Here is a 22,067-nt window from a genome sequence, read left to right as displayed (position 1 = left end):
TCGTCCAGACCGCTTACACTGAAGTTCCCAAGAGGCTCTAACATACAGCCAGGGTAGAGGACTGTTGAGCTTGAGTTTGGGGAGCAGAGAGGCCAAGATGGCTGCTAAAGAGCATTTCAAAAGTAAAGTACAGACGGGCGTGGTGGCGCACGCCTTTAATCCCAGCATTCTGGAGGCAGAGGCAGGTGGATCGCTGTGAGTTTGAGGCCAGCCTGGTCCACAAAGTGAGTCCAGAACAGCCAAGGCTACACAGAGAAACTTGTCTTGAAGAGAGAGAGAGAGAGAGAGAGAGAGAGAGAGAGAGAGAGAGAGAGAAAGAGAGAGAGAGAGAAAAATGGGGTTTTCAGTCTCAGCCAAGTCTTCAGGCACCTCAGCCCCAATGTCCTATTTGAACCCTAAGAAAGACCCTGAACCAGAGCCAGAATTAGCCAGCTAATCATTCCTAAATTCCTGACTCACAGAAACTGTGAGACTCAAGTTTAGGCATCCTGAATTCTAAAATCTGAAATCCAAAATCTGTAACTTTCTAAGCACCAATGTGACATCACAGGAAGAAAAATCCCATACTGACCTCATGCTGCGCCAACACTCAGCCTACTAAAACCACTGCATGAAGTTACCTTCATGTGTACCAACAGTTCATCCTGAGGTATCTCATTATACACACGCAAATATCCCTAGGGTTTAAAAAAAATAGTTCAAAATTCACAACATTTCTGATCCCAAGCATTTCAGGTGATGGATACTCAGTTTAGAATAGGCACAGGTTGTTCTCAGATGTTGTCACTGGGGGTAATTTGTTACACGGCAAGAGATGACCGACGCGCAAGCAAGAAACTTCCAGATTTCCTTGATGAAATCAACTCTATATTCCCTCCCTGCGTGCACAGGAGCTGGATGTATCTTTCCTTCCTTCCTTCTCACTGACCTATAACCAAGGTCACACTTTCTGTTCCTGTCTCAAAACCTTCCAGTACACAGGCGCCTCTCCCATCCTTAAAGACAACATAAAGCAAATCCCACTGCAGTCTGAGGTTCCTCCTTCCCTGCTGTTAACTGCCTTCTTCCTTCTGTGTCAAGCACCGGGAAATAACCCACACCCCCTCGCCCGCTGCATGCCTCCCGCTGGGCTCTGAGCTACTGCCACCACTGCGATAATTAGAAGCAGCTCGCACAGCTCTCCTGACTCACTTCCACAGCCCCTGCCTCTGCTTAAGCCCTCCTCAGGATCTCACAGGCCCTAACCTAACACACTCAAGCCTGAGCACCCTCTTTCTCCTTACGTTACTCTTTCCCTTATGGTCCCCCCCAGACATTTGGGGATCACCCTGATGTCATTTCTCTACTTCCTACAGGCACCTACTCGGCCACTAAATCTCAGCCACTTTCCATGTTTCGGACATCTGTCTCCCACTGGGGTCCCATGAGCATCTTTGTCTACACGACTGCAACAACACATTGGTCCCCAGCTTCAACAGCACGTTAAGGCAGGTCACCACTGTCTTTCCCCTCACTGCCGCCAAGGCCACATCCCCCAAACAGTATGAGCTTGCCCTGTCTACTTCTGATATATAACTCATTGCCTACAGATAAAATCCAGGGGCCGGAGAGATGGCTCAGTGGTTAAGAGCACTGACTGCTCTTCCAGAGGTCCTGAGTTCAATTCCCAGCAACCACATGGTGGCTCACAGCCATCTATAATGTAATCTCATGCCCTCTTCTGGGCTGTGGATGTATATGTAGGCAGAGCACTGTATACATAATAATAAATAAATATATATATATTTTTTTAATCCAAAATCCACTGCAATCTCAGGTTCCTCCTTCCCTGCTGTTAACTGCCACCTTCCTTCTGGGTCAAGCGCCATGAGATAATCCACACTCCCTCACTCCACTAACACTAATACCTGCCAGCATCCCCTGAGCACCTGACTGCACATCAGGCACTTCTATAAGAATCCCGGGTTCATTGATTGACAGCTCAGAGATGCAGCACCTGCTTATGTGCAAGGCCCTGGCTTCAATCTATAACACCACAAAAAGAAAAGAAAAGAAAAAAAAAAAAAAAAAAAAAAAAAGGAAAGAAAAGCAACTGCACATGGTCACGGTGTTACGAGGTGACAGAGCTAAGTTTTGAACTCAGGCTGTTGTTAATCTGTGTCTTTCTGCCTCCCCCTACCCTGCCCCCGACGGCCTTCACTATATGCTGTGCTCTTGTACCACAGCTTCCCGATGCACACTGCTCCCAGAGCACACTGCTGTGCCTCCTCTGAAGCCTATCCCACAGCCCAGAAGGCCTTTTGCCAGCCCTTGCCCTCCCCTCCCCTTACTCTTCCCTCTCCATCCAATAGGCAAGCCCTAATCAGTTGGGGTTTTTTTGGGGGGGGGTTGGTTTTTTGCTGCTGCTGCTGCTGCTGCTGCTGTAGCTGTGGTTGTGGTTGTTGTGGTTTTTGAGACAGGGTTTCTCTGTGTAGTCTTGGCTGTCCTGGAACTCACTCTGTAGAGCAGGTTGGCCTCAAGCTCACAGAGATCCGCCTGCCTCTATCTTCCAAGTGCTGGGATTAAAGGTGTGAGCCACCACCACCCAGTTCTGCTAATAAGTTTTTAAGATTCACTCAACACCTTGTCCTCCAAGATCCTCACAACCCAGAAAGCATCTTTTCATCCTCCCTGGGGGCCTCAAGGACTCCTGAACAGATCTGTTTGCATCTGTTAGAGCATGTCAGTTGGAGACAATACCCTCTACCACCGTCAGTAGAATGTCCTTCCATGCCCCACTGACTGGGGCTTGGCCACGTCACTTGCTTTGGCAGTGGAATGCAAGTTGACACGATACAAGTGAAGACTTTAACCATATTCATTGCATGCTTTTGGCTGGGCTCTTCTGCACCTGCCGTTCGTTTGCCCTCCCAAGAACATATCTCCCAGGTTGCCTCTGTCCAAAGAGAACAGACACACGAAGCCAACTTGAAGCCAGCCCATAGCCTGGACCCAGGTGCGGCCAGCCTATAGCCTGGACCCAGGTGCGGCCAGCCTAGTGCTCGCACTACAAAGCCACTACAGCTGACCCTGAAAGTGTGCTCCCGCCATCTACCAAAAAGCCCTGGGGACTTGCTCCACTGCACTGTCCTATCGAGAGCTGTCTAGCACACGCCTACACACTGTCCCTGAATGTGTTTCTTTACCTGTCTTTAGGTCTGAGAACAGTACCCAGAACACTAACAGCTCTTACAAGATTTTTAGCAAAGATAATTCATATACAATCAGATTCACCCTTTTAAAGTACATGATTCGATTTTGTGTATTATTCTCTACATAGTGTAAATAAATAACCACCCATCTCCATGATCTAATCCCATGACATTTCTGCAACTAATAAGAAACATATACCAATCAGAAGCCCCTTGATAATTTTCATAAATAATCATTTGAATGAATTATTTGAAAACCACTTATTCCAAATTAGCATGCTCACGACAAACATAGCATAAAAGCTTTTGCCAGAAGTATTGTATCCCTAGAGGGTGTTTATTTGATATTTCAAATAAGTTATAGCTACATTTCCCATATATTTTGAAATATAAATATGTAATGTACTTTTTAATTGCTGTTGCAAAGCAAAGGCTATTTGGAGATTTAAGTTTCAGTCTACACATCACAGAGACATGATTACATTAGAAACCACCAAGCACCAGGCAGGGATCTCATATGGTTCAAAGACACCAGCGAAGCATGACAAGGCATCTATTTTGCACTTAAAAAAAAAAAAAAAAAAAGTTGGTTCAATGCCAGAAAAATAAAATCTCAACATTCCAATAACAAAGACAGGAACCTCAAACTGAGCAAATACACACTATAAAAATATAAATGGCGGAATGTCACAGGGACTAAAATATTACTGTTGGCGGACAACTTGACATCATACCTAAATATTGTCACTCTTTTGTTTTGTTTTGTAAGATTACTAAAGTAACTATTTTAAGAACCATAATGAAAATTTCACTTCATTCTATTAACCAAAAGATATTCTCTGGGGAAAATAGTCTTAATGTTAATGGGTAAATAAGAAACTCATGAAGGGAAAACATTCACCTTTCAAATCTCTAGCCCCACCCAACAAACAGTCTCTCTGCTGATGGATAAACGTATTCTGCAACTCTAGGAAACCTAGAAAATAATAATTTCTGATCCTCACCGCTACTTCCCTGTAAAAAGAAGGAAAATTCTGGTCAAGGGCTAGGCAAGCACGCAAGGAACTCCCTCAGATCCCGACTCCAGCTAAGCTGCATGGCCAGTTTTATTTTTACCCTTCTCTTTCCTGGACTCTCTCTGCGACAGGCCCCAGCTGTGCTCTGCCAATCTGGGTCACTCAATGCAGAGGATCAGTGGGTGACAGCCGCTACGTCCACTTTTAGCAGGCTGCATGCCTGGGCAGTGCTCGGGCAGAGCTGGCACACTCTGGATCCCAGGGTCCAGTGAGGAGTGACTGAGCACTTTGCTGTTTGTGGGCTTCTGGGAAATGTGAATTAGACGGGAGAAGCACAAATCAGCCATGGGAACTGGCTATTACTCCTGAGGCTCTTTAAAACTGGCCATCTTATAATTCAGCATGAAGCACAATCCCATACATAGTAGGAAGAAAAGAGCTGAAGTTCCTAGGGTCAACATTTAAAATCAATGTGTGTGCCACTGCATGCACTTTTTATACCTAATGGAACCGATCAGGTATTGGGGGCAGGGGTGTTGGTTGGGGTACATGACATTCAATAACACCTCCAAAACTGACACTTTTTTTTTTAACACTCACAAAACAGAAGTAAAGCTAGGCAGGAGGCACACACCTGTAAGCCCAGCAATTGGGAGGTTGAGGCAGAAAGATTTCAAGTTCCAGGCTGGCCTGAGCTACATAGTGAGACCCTGTCCAAAAAAAAAAAAAGAAAACTTATTGGTGGCTCTTTTTAAAATCACTCTGGAATTATAATCCTATGGTCTCTCCTTAGAGAAGCAGTAACTACTTTTTGTTTGTTTGTTTTGTTTTTTGTCTTATTTCCTTCCTTCCTTCCAACCCACAAAATATGTTCCTATATATTATGGTGTGTGTGTGTGTGTGTGTGTGTGTGTGTGTGTGTACCTGCACAATAGAGTGCATACGTGTGTGCATGTGTGTAGATAACGTCAGATGCCATCTAACTTGGGTTTTGTTGTTGTTTTGTTTTGTTTTTTGTTGTTGTTGTTTTTGAGACAGGGTCTCAGAATAACATAATAAGAGCTCACCTTAAACATGTTAGGCTGGTCAGTGAGCTCCAAGGACATTTCTGTCTCCTTCTGCACAGCGCTGGGGTTGCAGGCACCTCCTCCATGCCCGGCTTTCTATGTGGGTCCTAGGAGTCAAACTCGGGTCCTCGTCCTGCACAGGAAGCATGTCACTGGTTGTGCTCTCTCCCTAGCCCTTTGCTGTGTTTCAGTTAAAATGTCAATACTAGGTCTTCTTCGCTTCTTCCCCGTCCATCCCTTGCACTCCTCAGCCACAAGTTCCCCATATTCCTGTAAGGGGCTCCCTCCTTCTTTGCTGGGTAGCAGCCAAGCCCCTTTACAGGACTGGCCTGGGCTTGTCAACTCCACTCCCCTGGACATCGTGAATGAGGGCTGTGGCCCCTTCCTCTGCCCGAGGCACGTAGAGAGTGTGAAGGCAGGACTCCCCATGTCTAAGCCAGAGCTCACCGGTCATCTTGGGCTGCAGCAGGGCAGACCAATGGCATTGCAGAAAGCTGGAACACAGGCCACACAGAGCACAGCCCAGTGGAACAGCTGAGAGAATCCAGGTCCTCTCCAGGATCACCGACATGGCTGAGTCAGGCCCGCCTGAAGTGAGCTAGGAGGCTTCCAATTTCTCTTAAGCCAGCTTCAGTGGAATTTCTGTTGTACAACCGCAAAAACACTAACAGACTTGCACGCAAAAACACCAAGGGGAAACTTACCAAATATACACACACCGTAGTAGGAACTCAAGTAAGAAATTGAGCTACCAATATAGCATGCAACTCAAAACTCCAGGCAGCCGGGGAAAAGTCAGTGTCCGTCACATCAAATCAACATTAGGGTTCGTCAGGCTGCTCAGGAAGCAAGCCCACATACACATGGGAACATCCAGTTTTGTCACAACACACAAGCAAAAACAAGAGCACTGAGAAAGGCCAGACTTGAAGAAAAGACATTATTTCCTACTGTTGACTAATGTAGAATTTTAGTATTGAACAAGTAACAGTGACAAAGATACATGAAGGGAGGACGTAAGAAAAGACAAGGTTGTCCGTTATGGAAACAAAGACAGAATGAAAAAAGGACCTGGTGAAGTCGGACTTTTCATTGACCCCCCCCCCAAAGCCAAATGTCATCTAGAACATAATCAGGGCGATGGGCTCTCTGGCTGCCGCGTCTCTCTCCTCTAGCCTGGTCAGCTCTCGCCACAGGTGTTCAGTGGCGGATGTGTTAAGGTGTACTGCAGCTTGAATGTGCGCTGTTCTGCACAGGCTCGTGCGTTTGAGCATTGGCTCTCCAGCTGGTGGCGCTGTTTTTGATAGGCTGGAGGACCTTTAGGTGAAGGAGCCAGAGTGAAAGTGAATCAGTTACGTCCCCAACTCTTCCCACCTGATCTCTCTCTGCTTGACCACTGGGGTGATTTAACCAGACACCCCGTGCTGGAGCCGCCATGATGGGGCAACACCTTTCAATCCCTGAGCCAGATTAGCCCCTCCCCCGTCATGTTCCCTCTTCCGGGTATTTTCTTTTTTCTTTTCTTCTCTTTTTTTTTCAGAGTGGGTTTCTCTGTGTAGCCGTGGCTGTCCTGGACTCACTCTGTAGACCAGGCTGGCCTCGAATTCACAGCGATATGCCTACTTCTGCCTCCCAAGTGCTGGGATTAAAGGCGTGCGCCAGCACCGCCCAGCCAAAATCACTTAATTTTATTTTATGTGCACTGCTGTGAGGGTGTCAGATTGCCCAGAACTTAAGTTACAGATAGTTATGAGCTGCTATGTCAGTGCTGGGAATTGAACCCGGGTCCTTTGGAAGAGCAGACTGTACTCTTAACCACCGGGCCACCTCTCCAGCCGGTATTTTCCTTTTTAAACAGTGATGAGGAAAGTAGTACATACAAAGCGCTAATCAGGAGTTCAGTGAGGGCTGTGGGAAGAACTCGGTGAGAGAACACCCCGTGTAAAGCCCCTAGGAAACCGTGCATGTGCACAATTCACACTTCAAACATAAGCCGACGCAATCCCAATGTATTTGTTCAGAACACCAGGGGTGACACCAGGCAAGTTTTTAAAGAGGGGAGCCACAGTCTGGGGTGCCATGGGTGAACCAAGAAAAGGACTCCTGCAAGGAACTAGGTTGGGAGATCAGGAGCTGCGCAGGGTCCTGCCAAGCCGCCCACCCAACTCAACAGGAGAAAAACTACCAATGGTGGGCCTTGAAGCAGGACAGGGGGCAAAGATGTGTGTGACACCCAGGACGCCACACACACGGAAAGATGAACAGCGCAGTGAATCCACGAGCATGAATCCTTCCTCTTGTTAATTGTTTCATCTCTGTGTTGCACCCAGCACCATCTATCCGAATCCAGAGATGGGGTAAGTCCGGGTGAACAGGAGAGAGTCGGGGGCGGGGGGGTGATGAAGAAGACAGTAGAAGGAGCTGCACCCACTGGCTTGGTCCATTCTAACCACTCTCCTGACAAATTTTATCTTAAAAACAAAAAACAAAAACAAAAACAAAAAACGTCGAAAGGGCTTCTGTTGAAGATTATGTGCCTGGGTACCAGATAGGTGGAACTGTTTCCTAGCAACCAACACTGCTTCGCAGAGATGCTCAGTAAACAGCATCTCCTCTGGAAGGGGCTGAGCTGGAGGGGGAGGGGCAGGTCAGCCACTGATGTTCATGGCTGGGGTCTCCTTACAGAACATGGCAGTCACAGCCCAAACTCTGGAACTAGACTAGGGGTTTAAATCTTGAGTCGGCCACTTTGCTAGCTTTGTGGTTTCAGTCAAATCGGTTAGCATTTCTGTGCTCCAATTTTCCCATCTGTGTAAGAAAAAAAAAAAAAAATGCCTAAACTGCTTGATTGAGAAGCATGGCACCAGATGTTATAGTTTTATATTTATCATCTCATTAGCTCAAGCACCGACACTGTCAGCAGCACAAGAGAACCGGCCTAGGAGGGAGGGGGCCCATTTTCATTATCATTGCTATTATTATTTACTCTGGCTCTGAGCTAGCTGGGTCACAGCACCATGTCACATTCCATCAATTCTTGCAGCAGGATGAGTGAGGCTTTCACTTGTCACCGACCCCTCCCAGTTATGACAACTTACAACCGGTCCCTTAGGGAGCAGGCGATAACCACATCTGTCTGCCAATGACGACTTCAGCTCCAAAGCTGTTTGTTTTTCCACTTCCCATAGGAAAGGCGAGAGAGGGTGGGTGAGAGAGAGAGAGAGAGAGAGAGAGAGAGAGAGAGATGGAGGGAGAGGGAGAGAGAGAGAGAGAGAGAAGAGGGGGAGGAGAGAGGGGCTGAGGCTGCTTCTCTGAGGTCACACTAGGTTTTGCAGTGGTCACAGCCATGGTGGTTTACCAGTTGATTTTATGATGGTATTGTCCCTGTGACAATACCTACCTTGTAATTACACACACACACACACACACACACACACACACACACCATTTCTCATAAATTACCCTTCCGTGCTTTTTCACGCTGAATAGCTTGCAGTCAGGAACACTCCAATTATTAGGAAGTAAGAACTAATGCCGAGTGTGGTGGCACACGCCTGTAATGCCAGCATTCAGGAGACAGAGGAAGGTGGATCTTAGTGAGTTCGAGGTCAGCCTGGTCTACAAAGCAAGTCCAGGACAGCCAAGGCTACACAGAGAAACTCTGTCTTTGGGAAAAAAAAAATGAACAAGAAGAAAGAAGCAGCTGGCAGCTAGACATGTGGCACAGGTGAGGGAAGGGCACTGAGCACTGCCTGGAGGGGAGGGAAGTGAAGGAGGGACATCCTGGAACCATGCCTGCCTGTCATCAGCGCTGGCCAAGAAATCGGCTCTGTGAGTGCTTCCCAAGGCCAACCTCCAGGGAAGGCTACTCTTTAAATGACTCCTCCAACAAAGGGCCCGAGGTGAAGTCACATTCCAAGTATCCAATCATGGTATCTCCAGGTCACAAATAGGTGAACTATTTGGTGTTTTTTTTTAATAATTCTTTTTAAAAAATGAAAATAAACCACTTTGCTTCCTGTTAGAGCAGCAATAGTTCTATTTTCTCCATCTCAGCAGAGTCCAAGTGCCAATCAAGCGACTCTTGCTGTCTGGGCACAGACTCTCCGTGCTGTGGGCGCTGTGGCTAACCTGCCTGGCTAAATAAATGAGGAGCTAGGACGGCGATGAAGAACTCATTGTTGGCTGTGGGAGCTCTGGGGCTTATCAAATGAGGCAGAGCCCATACACAGACATTCAGTGTGGTGACCCAGGACAATTTTTCTGAGAGATAGATGCTCTGATATAATGTGCCCTGGGGAGGAAGGGATTTGTCGGCTTAGCCAGCTGGAGAGAATGTCGCCCACACAGTCATGTTGAAGGTCCTGAAGGACTGCGGACCTGAGGAAGGGACAGCCCCAGGGACCGTCCTCTCCTTTCTCCTGAGGACCAGGATATAGATTCTTTTGTATACGACTAACGATGCTGGGGTGGAAGGGCGGGGGAGTCCCTTCTCCAGTGGCAGCTGTGGTACTTAACTTCTGAGTAATACCAATGAAGCAGTCGTGTCAGAAAGAGTTTTCTAGAAAGCACCTTTTCCAGTTCCCATTCTTCCATTCCACTTCCTGGAAAGGTGACGCGGTGGTTAAGTCTGGCATCCGTACTGGGCCATGAAGAGAGTTGACAATTGGGGAGGCTCCCAGAGAGCACCCCAAATCAGAGGCTGTGAGTTGCCATGTAACAGCTTGTACAAAATCATGCTGCTTGCACTCGGAAAAGCAGGCAGATTTCTTCCAGTCCCCTCTCACTTCTGAGTACAGGGCAGGTGCTATAAGCTCCGTTTTGCCAGAGTCTTAATCTCTAAATCCCGAAATGCACATCTCAAGGCCCTCCCTGATAATTCTCCTGGAAAAGGAGTTCTTGCTTCCTCTATGACTTGGATGGAAGGGTCTGGTTGACCATGCTCTGACTCTCCGAGGAGCCCACAAGTATATTCATGGAGGCCAGGGTTACAGCTCGGTGGCAGAACCCTTCTGGTGTTCAGCACTCAGCCAAAAGGAAGAGAGGAGGCAACACATATAAGCATATTTAAGAACTCCTTACTCCCTGTCCTTCTCCATACACAGACAATCACCCTATGTGTAGAACTTTAAGAGTGTTCTATCCTACTGTGTGTGTGTGTGTGTGTGTGTGTGTGTGTGTGTGTGTGTGTGTGTGTTGGACGTTAAACCTGCCCTCATTAAAAACTCTCATCTATAGAAATAATTCTTACACCTTAGACATCCCAACAGCATTTATTTATATATTTATTTGTTTGTTTATTCATTCATCCATTCATTTTGAAATGCAGTCTTTTTTGTTGTTGTTGTTTTGGTTTTTGGTTTTTGGGTTTTCGAGACAGGGTCTCTCTGTGTAGCCTTGGCTGTCCCTGACTCGCTTTGTAGACCAGGCTGGCCTCGAACTCACAGCAATCCACCTGCCTCTGCCTCCCGAGCGCTGGGATTAAAGGCGTGCGCCACCACGCCCAGCTAGAAATGCAGTCTTAAGAAAGAAAGAAAGAAAGAAAGAAAGAAAGAAAGAAAGAAAGAAAGAAAGGAAGGAAGAAAGAAAGAAAGAAAGACAGTCTTAACCATATAACTCACCCTGGTTCCAAACTTCCAATCCTCCTGCCTCAGTCTCCGAAATGCTAGCATTATAGGACTACAGGAATGCACCACCATGCCTAATCTACTCTTCATCTTTAGAATATATAACCTAACTTGTAATTAGCCTTATTCTAATTTCTCTCAGTATGACTTTTTCTGAGGGAAGGAACTATGTGCATTTTGCATCATGTAACTCTGGGTCCTGCCACTGGGCACCACTGGAACCCAGGAAATCTCTCTCAGGAAATGAATTTTTAAATCACACCTTCACATGTTGATGCTGTTTTTTTTTACTATAGTTATAATAAAGAATACTTACACATGAATACTGACCAGGCATCCTGACTAATTAATTTCATATTTTAAACCATTTGAGCATTTGCTGGTTTGATTAGGATAAAATATTCAACTAAAATAAAATAACTGAGTATCATTTGCTAGAAATGTTTTACAAGTAAGGGGAAAAAAAGCAATGTACTTACTGAAATAAAAATAACTTCAGTTCCTCACTTGGTGCAAACTCACGTGATCACAGATGAGACTGAGGATGTTGTTTTGTTTTGTTTTTGTTTTTGTTTTTCCTAAAGTGTTGAATCATACAATGAAAAAGCCACAACTCTTCTAACCCTGCATCTTTACTCAAAAAGCAAGTTTGGGTGGGTTCTAAGTTGGTCTCCTATAATGTAGCTGTACTAAGGTAGTTAGGTAATGGTGGGGTCTGTCCCTCGCATGTCAGGTTGACCAGAAGGATGACCCACATCTCATAATAGCTTACCACAGTAATTACTGAGCAGACAGTAGGGCACAGGTTGGCTAGCCTTCCCTGCTGGCTTACTAGTTCATTCTTTACAGCTCAGTGTAGATTTAAAAAAAAAAAAACCATAGCCTTTTTCTGGCAATGTAAGTATAATGGGAAAAGTATCTGCCAAGTGACCGCGTAGGTGTACGGGCATAAGACCAAGTCACCTTGCCTTTTCCCTATTGTCAAAGACAATTCCTTGGGATCCTCCAGGTAGCCTGTCAGGGTCCAGTGCACTAGAACATCTCTTTGGGCGTGTTGTTCTAATTCTGCAAACGGGAGTTTTTCCACAGGAGACCTAAATTCCATTACGTCATTCTACCATGCACGGAGAAACAGACATAACATCTCGTGTCCTGGCAGAAGCCTTGCCAACATTATGTCATTCTTCTTTTAAAAGACTTTTATTTCCTCTATACTATCTGATAGCTCTTCTACTTCAGCTACCATTATAATTATCAGTCACTTAATAGTAAAGTTCTAGTTGCCTGTCATTGAGTTAAGCTGAAGTCATCCCTGATGCCACCCTATGCTTCCCTGCATGAAGTGCACATCAGACATCTTCCTTTGCTTGTAATGTAAGCACACATATCCTTAGGAACATGGGAGGAACTACATTACAAAATTGCATTGCTTTTTTTTTTTTTTTTTTAACCCTCAAAGCAGCCATCTATGTGTAAAAAGAACAAACAGTTCCAATGAGAAAAACTTTGTCAAAAAAAATCATCTGGGCAGGAAGGTGCATGCCTATAATCCTAGCCAGCACTCCAGAGGCTGAGACCCGAGGACCTGAGTTCAAAACCAGCTTAGGCTACATACCTAAAAATAAAATGCACAAACAAGAAAATAAAGAACAAGAACAACAAATATTCACTAAGATCAAGACCACAATATAGTGTCGAGGCCACACCGAAGTGTAAGTTACAGGAATACCGACCACAGAAGCCTCCCCGCAAAGGCTCCAGAGCCATCTACCCAGGTTCCTCGGCTGCTTCTGGTGAGATGCCAAAGGCCGCCAGAGAGGCTTCCATCTTGGTTGAATTCAACACTTACACTATTTGAAGATTAAGTCCAGCCCAGATGAGAAAACTCTCAGACGGAGATGTGGGAAGTGTGGCAAAGACTCGGTGTGTCACCAGTGCTGGAATGTGCCAGTCATCACAAAGGATGCATCCCTCCTCCCAACATCCCATACCATCCCATTTGAAGAACCAACCATAGACTGCACACAGGTATTGTTTTTCCAGTTGAATACCTAGGGAATGTGAGTGCAGCCCTCCCTTCACAAACGCTACATGTGCTCGCACACTGTGCACTCATCCGTGGCCGCGACAGAGCAGCACTGAGGACCCAGGAGTTAGGAGAGTCGTGACCTCTATTAGGAGACACAAAACACTTCCGAATCCATCTTCATAACCTTGACAAGTTAGGTCTGAAGACAAGCAAGCCAGGGGAGCAGCCAGACGCCTCTAGCCTGTCTGCCTCAGTCGCACCGCCACTAGGGAACAGTGAGGTGGCCTGTCCGCGTGTGAGACCAACTCTGAGTCCTGAAGAAGAAAACCATGAGCTACAGGGACTAGGCTGGACTGGGTAGCTGCAGCTCCTGACTCCACATGCTGTCCCCACACAGAGGGTGAACCTCTGCACGGTCCTTACAAAAGACGCAGGGGCCTAAGTGAGGGAAATACAAGGAATCAGATGGCAAGGGATGTGGAATTAAGCTAATTAGGAGACCTTTTCCAAATCTCTAGAAGCCCAGTCTCCTCATCTATAAATTTTAGATAACTGGAAATACGTTTGTAACATATATGCATGTATACGTAACACATGTTTTATATATATTACATATCCTTACCTATAACACATGCTAATGTTATATATGTTACATTATACATATTATAGCACATATTAATACTTAACACATATGCATAAATATACTAACATATAGTGCATACATAAATGTATTTGTGAAATCTAAAAAAGGCTCCTATACCTTACTGACCCACCTCTGGAATTTACCATTTCCTTCTTGGACAGCACCCTTCCTCTGTCAGAGCCTCAATCCCTCCTCTGTAAGTGGGGATAACAACTGTACTTACCATGTAAACACAGACCCTGCCCTCTGCTGGGTGTGGTGGTGCACACCTTTAAACCCAGGACCTGGGAAGCAAAAAGCAGGCGGAGTTCTGTGAGCTCGAGACCAGCCTAGACTACATAGCAAGGTCCAGGCCAGCCAGAGGCTGCATAGAAAGACTCTGTCTTAAAAAAATTTACCCAATGCCAATACATAGTAAATATTCCATAACTAAAATGTCTCATTCTGAGAAGAACTTAGCATCCTTGGAATGTTGTGTCCTGTCAAGGGGCCATCTAATGAACAAAAGGGGAGTGGGAAAAAGAACCTCAAAATTTCCAGGATGTCAAGAGCTGCCTTGTCCCACCTAGCACTGACTGCCACCCATGAAGTCAAAGCCAGATGCGGAATCACAGGTCCTTTGTCATCTGCCAGTGGAGAGCGGGGTGCTCAGAGCTCAAGTTGCTGGGAGCAAATGTCCACCCCTCCCCCCTCTTCTCGGTGCCCAAAGCTCTGTCTGCCCATCTAGAGTTTGTTTGATACAACCAGTTTCCAGGGAGACGCTGAAGCAGGAAGAGTCAGCTCCCCTCCTATTCCACTTCCCCTTTCCCCAAATCTCTGGGACTTCACTGTTCTCCTACCACGTGGTAGCACTGTGTCATAGCAGCCTTTGTCTACAAACAAGACAGACTATTTAAATGGCCTTGTGAGAAAGACACTGCTTGCTCTGGCCTATCTACCTGCTCCATCAGCCAAGCAGGACTCTTTCCCTCTTCTTTATCTCTCACAAGCAAATCTGGGGAAACGCTTGCAAACCTAATCTTCACTACAATTTAAGCACAAAAAAAAAAAAGAAAGAAAGAAAAGAAAAGTAAGATTTAAGAGTCCTTACAGAACCAGAGAGCTTGAGTGACTACACAACTTACAGCATGGCATCACCAATGTCATAGTTACTAGCCAACCAACTGCTCAATTAACCCAAAAGCTACTCATAAATTTCCCCTACTGCCAAGCCACCTTCCAGTATCAGCGTGCTAAGATGCCCTCAGCGCACTTAATCTTCAGAATCATATCTGAATAAACGGGGAATAAAAAAGCAACTCCTTGTGGACATAGAGAAGCAAAGTCCCTCCTCACATGAAACATGACTTAGGTTACAAAGATTGCACTTATCACCAAAACCCACGGGTGTGCTATGACTCAAGCTGAAGGGATCCAGAAACTTCTCAAATTGAGATGACGGAGTTGAGCTTAATTCTTCAGCCCCTCCCTTTTAAAGGTTTGGCAACCTATTCCCAAAGCAAATCAAGAGGAGCCCCATCTGAAGGGACATCTGGCCCTCCAGAAAGCGTCTGGCACTTAAGAGAAAAACAAAGATCAGAACAGATGAATACTGGTATGGGTAGAGAGAAAAATGAGAGTGGAGAGCCAGGCACATTGGAATCATCTACTTGAAAACAAGCATCAATACCAGCACAAGAGAAACGGGGATGGGGGATCAAAATAAGACACTGCTGCACTGGTCTCCAGTTTAATGTACTGGGACTGTCTGTAAGGGGACAGTCACCGGACATCCGTCTTAAAAGTTTAGGAACAAAACTACATGTTAAAGTTTGAGGTTCAACCTAGTAGCAAGGGGGTAATTCTCTAAGCCCTGATGGACTGTGAGGTCATCTCATGAGTAAGCGATCACAGGCTCCTCCTCTCTGACTCTAAAATCAAACAAGAGTAGCGCGCAGCATCGACTTAATCTCTAGCCCAAGTATCCAGAATTATTAGATTGTGATAGTGTCAACACCCGCCTAGATTTGAATTTGACCCCCCAGCATAATTAAGTAAATTAAAATATAGTGAGATAATGAAGTGAAATCAGTAGATAACGGGATTATATTGTGTATACTAGAAATGTATGGTTCTGAAGAACTTCTTTCAAACTAAGGCTTAGTGCCAGGCATTTATAGTTCATGCCTATAGTCCCAGGAAGGCCCAGAGTTCAAGGTCAGCCTGGACTACTTAGTAAGCCTCAGTCTCAGAAAAATCATTATAAGAGTAGGGATGTTAGGTCATCGAGAGAGCACTTGCCCAATTCCTGGTACTGAAACATAAAAAAAAATAGTAAATAAAATAAGGTAAAAGAGCAAACAAAATCAAATTCAGTTGCTATTAGCAACAGCGAGGGGTAGCAAGGATGATAGCAGTAAGAACAGCAGCAATGGTGATACAGACAGCAATCATGACAGCGTCACTCACGCAGTGCCAGGTGCTATTCTAAGTGCTTTCTTAGCATGCACATGTGGCCCCTGTGTAGCAGTGAATAGAGTTCTAGCTTTTTTTCCTTTCTCTATGTACTGGGCTCACAGATTGCACTGTGTCTCTATGTGAATACAGACACCTAGCAACTACCAACACATATCTGTCTACTGTCTCCTATTTAATAAAGAGGGAAAAAAAGGGGGGGTATAGAAGGTCAGCAAAGGGTGGGTTTGAGGTATCTGGGGGGCATTTGACAACACGGCTTCTCCTTTGGCATGTTTAATTGTGATGTTGAACAGACATCCTTGCAGTTTAAGGTGACATTTTTAAATAAAATTCTGTCCTAACGATGACTTGAGCCCTGCCACTCAATGGGAGAATCAGCAGAACCTGTAGGGTTTTGGTTTTTTTTTTTTTTTTTTTTTTTTTTTTGGAGTTGACATTCTCTGTTGTAACTTTATTTTGATTTTTTGTTTTTTTAATATATTTTATTGATTTATTCACATTACATCTCAATTGTTATCCCATCCCTTCTATCCTCCCATTTATTTTGAATTTTTAAATTTTAATTTTTTGGTTTTCACTGGAAGGAAAAAAATGCTCATTTTAAATGTTGAAGTGTACAAGTTGCTTTGTTACAATAAAACCAATGTGTACACAAGGAAAAAACCATGCACATGTGGAGTGTGTGTGTGTGTGTGTTTGTTGTTTGTATGTGTACAAGGTACAACGTATGTGTGAAGGTACTAGTGTGTGTATGTGTCTGTGTACATGGAGCACCAACATTGACATCAGGAGTCTTCCTGGATCACTCCCCATCTTATTCTTTGAGGCAGTGTCTTGAAGCTGAACCCCAGAGCTCGCTGCTATGGGCTGGTCTAGCAGGCCAACTTGCAAGGGGGTGCCAGTGGTAGAACTACGGTGGGTTTCAGTGGACTCTACAGATCCAAATTCCATTCTCGCCTGGCAAATGCCTTCAACCCCTGCACCTACTCTGAGCACTTTAAAATGTATTCACTTATTAAACCCTCCAGCAACCCTACCAACTGAGAATGTGGTTTAACGTCCTGCTCTACAGATGTTTCAACAATACCCCCCTTTGTTTTGGTGTTGTTAACTCGAGGTGTCTTTCAAAGAAAATATCTGAAAACAGAAGGACAGGAAAAGCGGTTTGCCCAAGGTCACTCAGCTACATGTGACAGACCTGGGACTCCACCCAAGGACTTCCAGCTAGGAAGTCGGGCCTCTTGGCCCACTGTACAGCTCTACTGCCCCAGGAAAAGAAGCTAGAAAGGCAATTATGAAGGGACGGAAGTCAGCCTTGCCTCTGCCTGCATCACTGCTTCCCCTTAGGACCCTCCCCGAACCTACAGTAAGGCACTCAGCCTGCTCCCACAGCTATGAAAAAAAAAAAAAATCACTGGAAATGGGACCCAGCTGTCCCTGCCCTGTCCATGATCAAGTCCAGCTTTGGTATCCAGTTCACTCTTAGCAGCGAAGGCAGAAGCTGGGCTGGGGGCAGGTAGGAGCCTGGCTGCTGAGCCGTATTTCCTGCCCAGTAACACAGTCTTCAAATAGCCAAGGCTGCAGGCCCAGAAATTCCTTGCTTAAGAACCTGTGTCCCTGAGCTTCCTGCCTGAGCCTTATTAAGAATGTAAATTCTCTAGATAGCCAAACTCAAGGAAGCCCAGAACTAAGGAAGCCGAGCAGTGGCAAAATTTGTTTATTAACTTGCTGCACCCAAGGGAAACGGGTGTTTTGTTTTTTCTGAAAAGTTCAAACTCCTGACTGCTCAAAAAGAAAAATGAAAAGTAAAAAAAAAAAAAAAAAAAGCCTGTGGGAAATTTAATCATCAATGGAACAAAACCGAAAAACAAAGCCCTCCCAATAAGGATGTTGCCAGAGACAACGGGCCCCTAACGGGAGATGCGAGTCTCCAGATAAGAATCCCCAGGGTATGTAGCTCACACTAAGAAACACATTATTGCTGTATTAGCCCAGGAATCTTTGTTCACTGGGCAACTGTGTGCAAAACTATCTGTAACGGTCCCTGGCTCCCAGTTTGCAAACATGGCATTTACATTTCAAGGAGAATATGAGGGGAAATGGGGGGGGTGTGGCACTGAGTAACACACACTCACACCTGTGTGTATTACAGGGTCTGGTCTTGGGAAACTCCCCTTTCAATGAAATCCAACTCCACTGTAGAAAGGAGATAGGCCACTTCAATTATGCACACACAGCGTGTCTGGCAGCCTGGTCCTAACGAGACACACACACACACACACACACACACACACACACACACACACACACACACACACACACACCCCTCTTTAGGCTTTTCACTTTCTTTGACTGGTTTAAAGTATCAAGGATCATCCTAACTGTGTTTAGGGCTTAACCTGGCTCTGCTTTCTTAAACTGTCTCTTCTTTCCTCAAGCTGATAATGAAAACTGATGCTCCACGCTGTGTAATATTTAGCCTGAAATGCCACCAGTAAAAATAATTAACAGCTTTATGTATCTGGATCTACAGGGGGCATGTAATAATATGGGTACATACTCCAAAATTCGCGGAGATACGCGATTCAGATGTGCATGCTATCCTGTATGGAATTTATACCACAATACGCTTTTAAAAGCGTGTTAACTATCAACTGACTGTCAACTAAAGAACCTGGGAGTAAATCACTTGCCTACGAGAACAGGGAGGCTATTCTTCCTTCCTGTGCGTTCCTTTACCTCCAAAACACAATCAACATTTCCCCCAAAGAATGTTCAAGAACTTGAAAGATACAGCCACTCAACTGTCGCCCCTGCCAGTGTCTACGAATGGCTCCTGCAGAGCCTGTGAGCCCGAAGCCAGAGGGAACACCTGTCAAGCTCCAAGCCTTCCAGCCACGCATCAAAATTAAGACGCCAATGCTTTTTTCTCATCTGGTGGTGAGTTACTAGAGACACGCCATCCTCAGCTTTTAGTAATAGTGTCTGGTATACTACGGTTCCTTAACTCTGTTTTTAAATAGATGGTCCCAGACTCTGAGGCGCTTTTGCACCCCTGAAGCAGGCTGACCCTGAAAGGTGGCGGCCTGGAAGCTTGGAGCCTTCCAGCATCGGCCCCTGCAGGCAAACCAGCAGGTTTAAATCTTCAGCCCCGTAGTTCTAACAACAATGGAGACCTGGGCTGTCCGGAGAGTGGGCATGGGTCGCTAACTGAAGCTTATTCTTGCTTGGTCATGACTTAGCTACACACATCCTCCTTTGAACTATCAGGCCAAGGAGGCTGCGCGCCATTTGGCTAAATTCACCTTGTACAACGCATAAGAAAGGTGGCCCGTTGAAAAATAGGGATTCCACGAGTGGATCCCAAGTGATCACCTCCCCCACTCTCGCCCTCCACGCGTCCTGAGCCCCAAAGACCGGTCGTTTCAGAATAGCAGGGCTAGTAAGCTGCACCTGCAGATACACATCATGAATCAGGATACCCTGCGAGCGCTTCCTGGACTGAGTCGAGAGCTCCAGTGATTTCCTTGGCCTTCCCCAGAGCCATTAAAAGAGTGAAATGTGCCAACCTGGCTGGGTGCAAGGCCTACTGGAGCCCACCCTGCGGTCTCTGGGGCAACCAATGGCTAGGCAGCGTGTCTGCGGATACTGCACTCGCAAGTGGGTCTTGCAGGTTCCCCCACGCTGTGCTCTGCGCCAGCCTCGCGCCTGAACCACTGCCAAAACACAGCCAAGAGGCTCCGGTGGGTAGGAGCCTCTGTAGTGACACTGCCAAGTCCGCTCCGGAAGGGCTAGGAAGGAGGCCAAGAGATGAAATGTGGAGCAGAGAGCGGGACACCCCGAAATGCGACTCCCGCAAAGGCTCTGGAGGCTCGAGCCCCCGGCGCCTTTGCAGCGCCTCGGCTCGCACTGCGCTTTCCATGGCTGCGCTTGCAAACCGAGCCGAGATTGCGAGCTCTGGCAGGCAGCAGGGATGAAGGCACAGGGGACCGCCTCCTGCCCTGGGCGCACAGCTAGACCGCAGTGTCCCCCTCGTTCACGCCCACCATCCCAGGGCTCCAACACCAGGGGATCGCAGTCCGCCGGAAGCCACAGAGGGTGACCTAGGGAAGCTGGCCACGAAAGAGGGGGGAAGGCTGGACCGGCGGCCGCTAAGCTCGGGGCAGCAGCAGCTCCGGGAGTCCCTGCAAGGCCGCCCGCCGGCCGCAGCACCTACCTCGATCCACTTCTGTGCCTCGGCGAAGGCAGGCTCCGGAGGTGGTTCGGGCTGCAGGGGCTGAAGGGCTTCCAGACCGAGAGCGGGGCAAGCCATCTGCGAAGCCCGGCGAACACTGGAGCGCTTGGTCGCCGGGATGAGCACAGCCGCCTCCGCAGGAGTGCGCTCTCCGCCCCTTCCCGCCCGCCGCGCTCTCCCGCCGCCTTCCCCGCCCCCACCGCGCGCCGGTCCCGGAGGACAGAGGCGCGCACAGCCGGAGGACGCCGGGGCCACCTCAACCAGTGTCGCCCGGGCCTGTCGCTCCGTCCTCTCCCCTAGCTAAAAATAACCTGCTAGGAGCTCCCGGCTCACGCAAGGACCGTGGGAGGGACTCTGCCGGCCACCCCGCAGGTCCCGCCACAGGCCCGGCTGCCTAGCGTTAGCAAGTCGGGCTGCACCTGGGTGAACCTGGGCGGGGAAACAGCACTACTGCAGCAAGGCCATAGGGACTCTTTGGCACCTGCTGTCCTTTTCAGCCACAGACCTGAGGACAAGAGCTGCAGTCCCTGACCTGGCACCCTTAAGTATTCAGAAGGCAGCCACCCGATTTTTTCTGTTAAGAGGGGAGGTGACTCCTGGCAGGCTATCTGGACCCTGGTCTGTTGACTCATCCAAAGGATTTATTCAGCTCCACTTATTTGCCAGCCACCAAGCTAGACACCCACCAGAGACTGACAGATTGGCAGGGAGAGGAGGCCAATAAAAACAAAACAAAACTCTTAAATTTTGTGCTGGCTACTACTAACCACGTTAGAATTATTGAATTCTGAGATGAGGGACCCTCAGTTGAGAAAAGGCCTCCATAAGATCCAGCTGTAAGGCATTTTCTTAGTGGTTGATGAGAGGGCCTAGCTCATTATGGGTAGTACCTTGGCCTGGGCTGCTGGTCCTGCGTTCTACAAGAATGCAGGCCCAGCAAGCCATGAAGAACAAGCCAGTAAGCAGCACCCCTCCACGGCCTCTGCATCAGCTCCTGCCTCCAGGTTCCTGCGTTGCCTGTTCCTGTCCTGGCTTCCCCTAGTGATGAACTGTGATCTGAAAGTGTAAACAGAATAAATCCTTTGCTCCCCAACTTGTTTTTGTCATGGTGTCTCATCCTAGCAGGGATATAGCTCAGTTGGTAGAGTGCTGACCAAGCATGCAGGAGACCCTGGCTCCCATCCGTAGCACCACGTCATGAAATATAGACCTGTGATCCCTTTTACACACAGCAGCTTGAAACCAGTCCGGGCTATGTGAGACACCCCTCTCTATAAATTTTTACACTACATATTCACAATATAGATATTCACAATGGGGAGGGGCGTCGGACAATAAACATGGGAATCAGAAGATGTCCATAGAATGTGCTATCAGCACAGGTAAGAGGAGATGGCCGGTGTTGAGGGAAGTGCCTGCTCATCTTTAATAGCCTGTGGGTGCCCCGGTGACCTGGTGCTGCGAGTGGAAAGCACGCATGCTTGGTAGAGGCCTAGAGGAGAGAGCGGTGGACAAAGAAATGGGAAGTTTCCCCACATTTGATCACCTCCCCTTAGTGGGGAGGCCTGGTGGCACTCAAAGAAAGAATAAGCAGGCTACCAAGATGAGGCTTGACAGCCTATGACCATATAGTGGGGGAGGAGGGCCCCCTCAGTCTTAGACCTAGGGGAGGGGAATAGGGTGAAATCAGGAGGGAGGGAGGAACAGGATATAAGTGATGGGATAACAATTGAGTTGTAATCTGAATAAATTAATAAAATAAAAAAAGAAATGTGGAGTTTATACTGGTGTCTCTCTGAAGCC

The 22,067-nt window shown here is 47.0% G+C and overlaps 1 protein-coding gene across 1 annotated transcript in view; it reads right to left on the bottom strand.

Annotated features, from left to right (window-relative positions):
- Window positions 1-20,342, bottom strand: part of Limch1 (LIM and calponin homology domains 1) — a 326,098-nt gene extending 305,756 nt beyond the window's left edge. Inside the window, exon 1 of the mRNA XM_051165075.1 lies at window positions 20,247-20,342. Coding sequence (XP_051021032.1) covers window positions 20,247-20,342 — 96 coding nt within the window. The remainder of the gene's footprint in view (window positions 1-20,246) is intronic.
- Between the last annotated feature and the right edge of the window lie 1,725 nt (window positions 20,343-22,067).

The sequence above is a fragment of the Acomys russatus genome, chromosome 22 (assembly GCF_903995435.1).
Source record: "Acomys russatus chromosome 22, mAcoRus1.1, whole genome shotgun sequence".
NCBI classification, from domain to species: Eukaryota; Metazoa; Chordata; class Mammalia; order Rodentia; family Muridae; genus Acomys; species Acomys russatus.
This window is presented reverse-complemented; position numbering and strand designations above follow the sequence as displayed.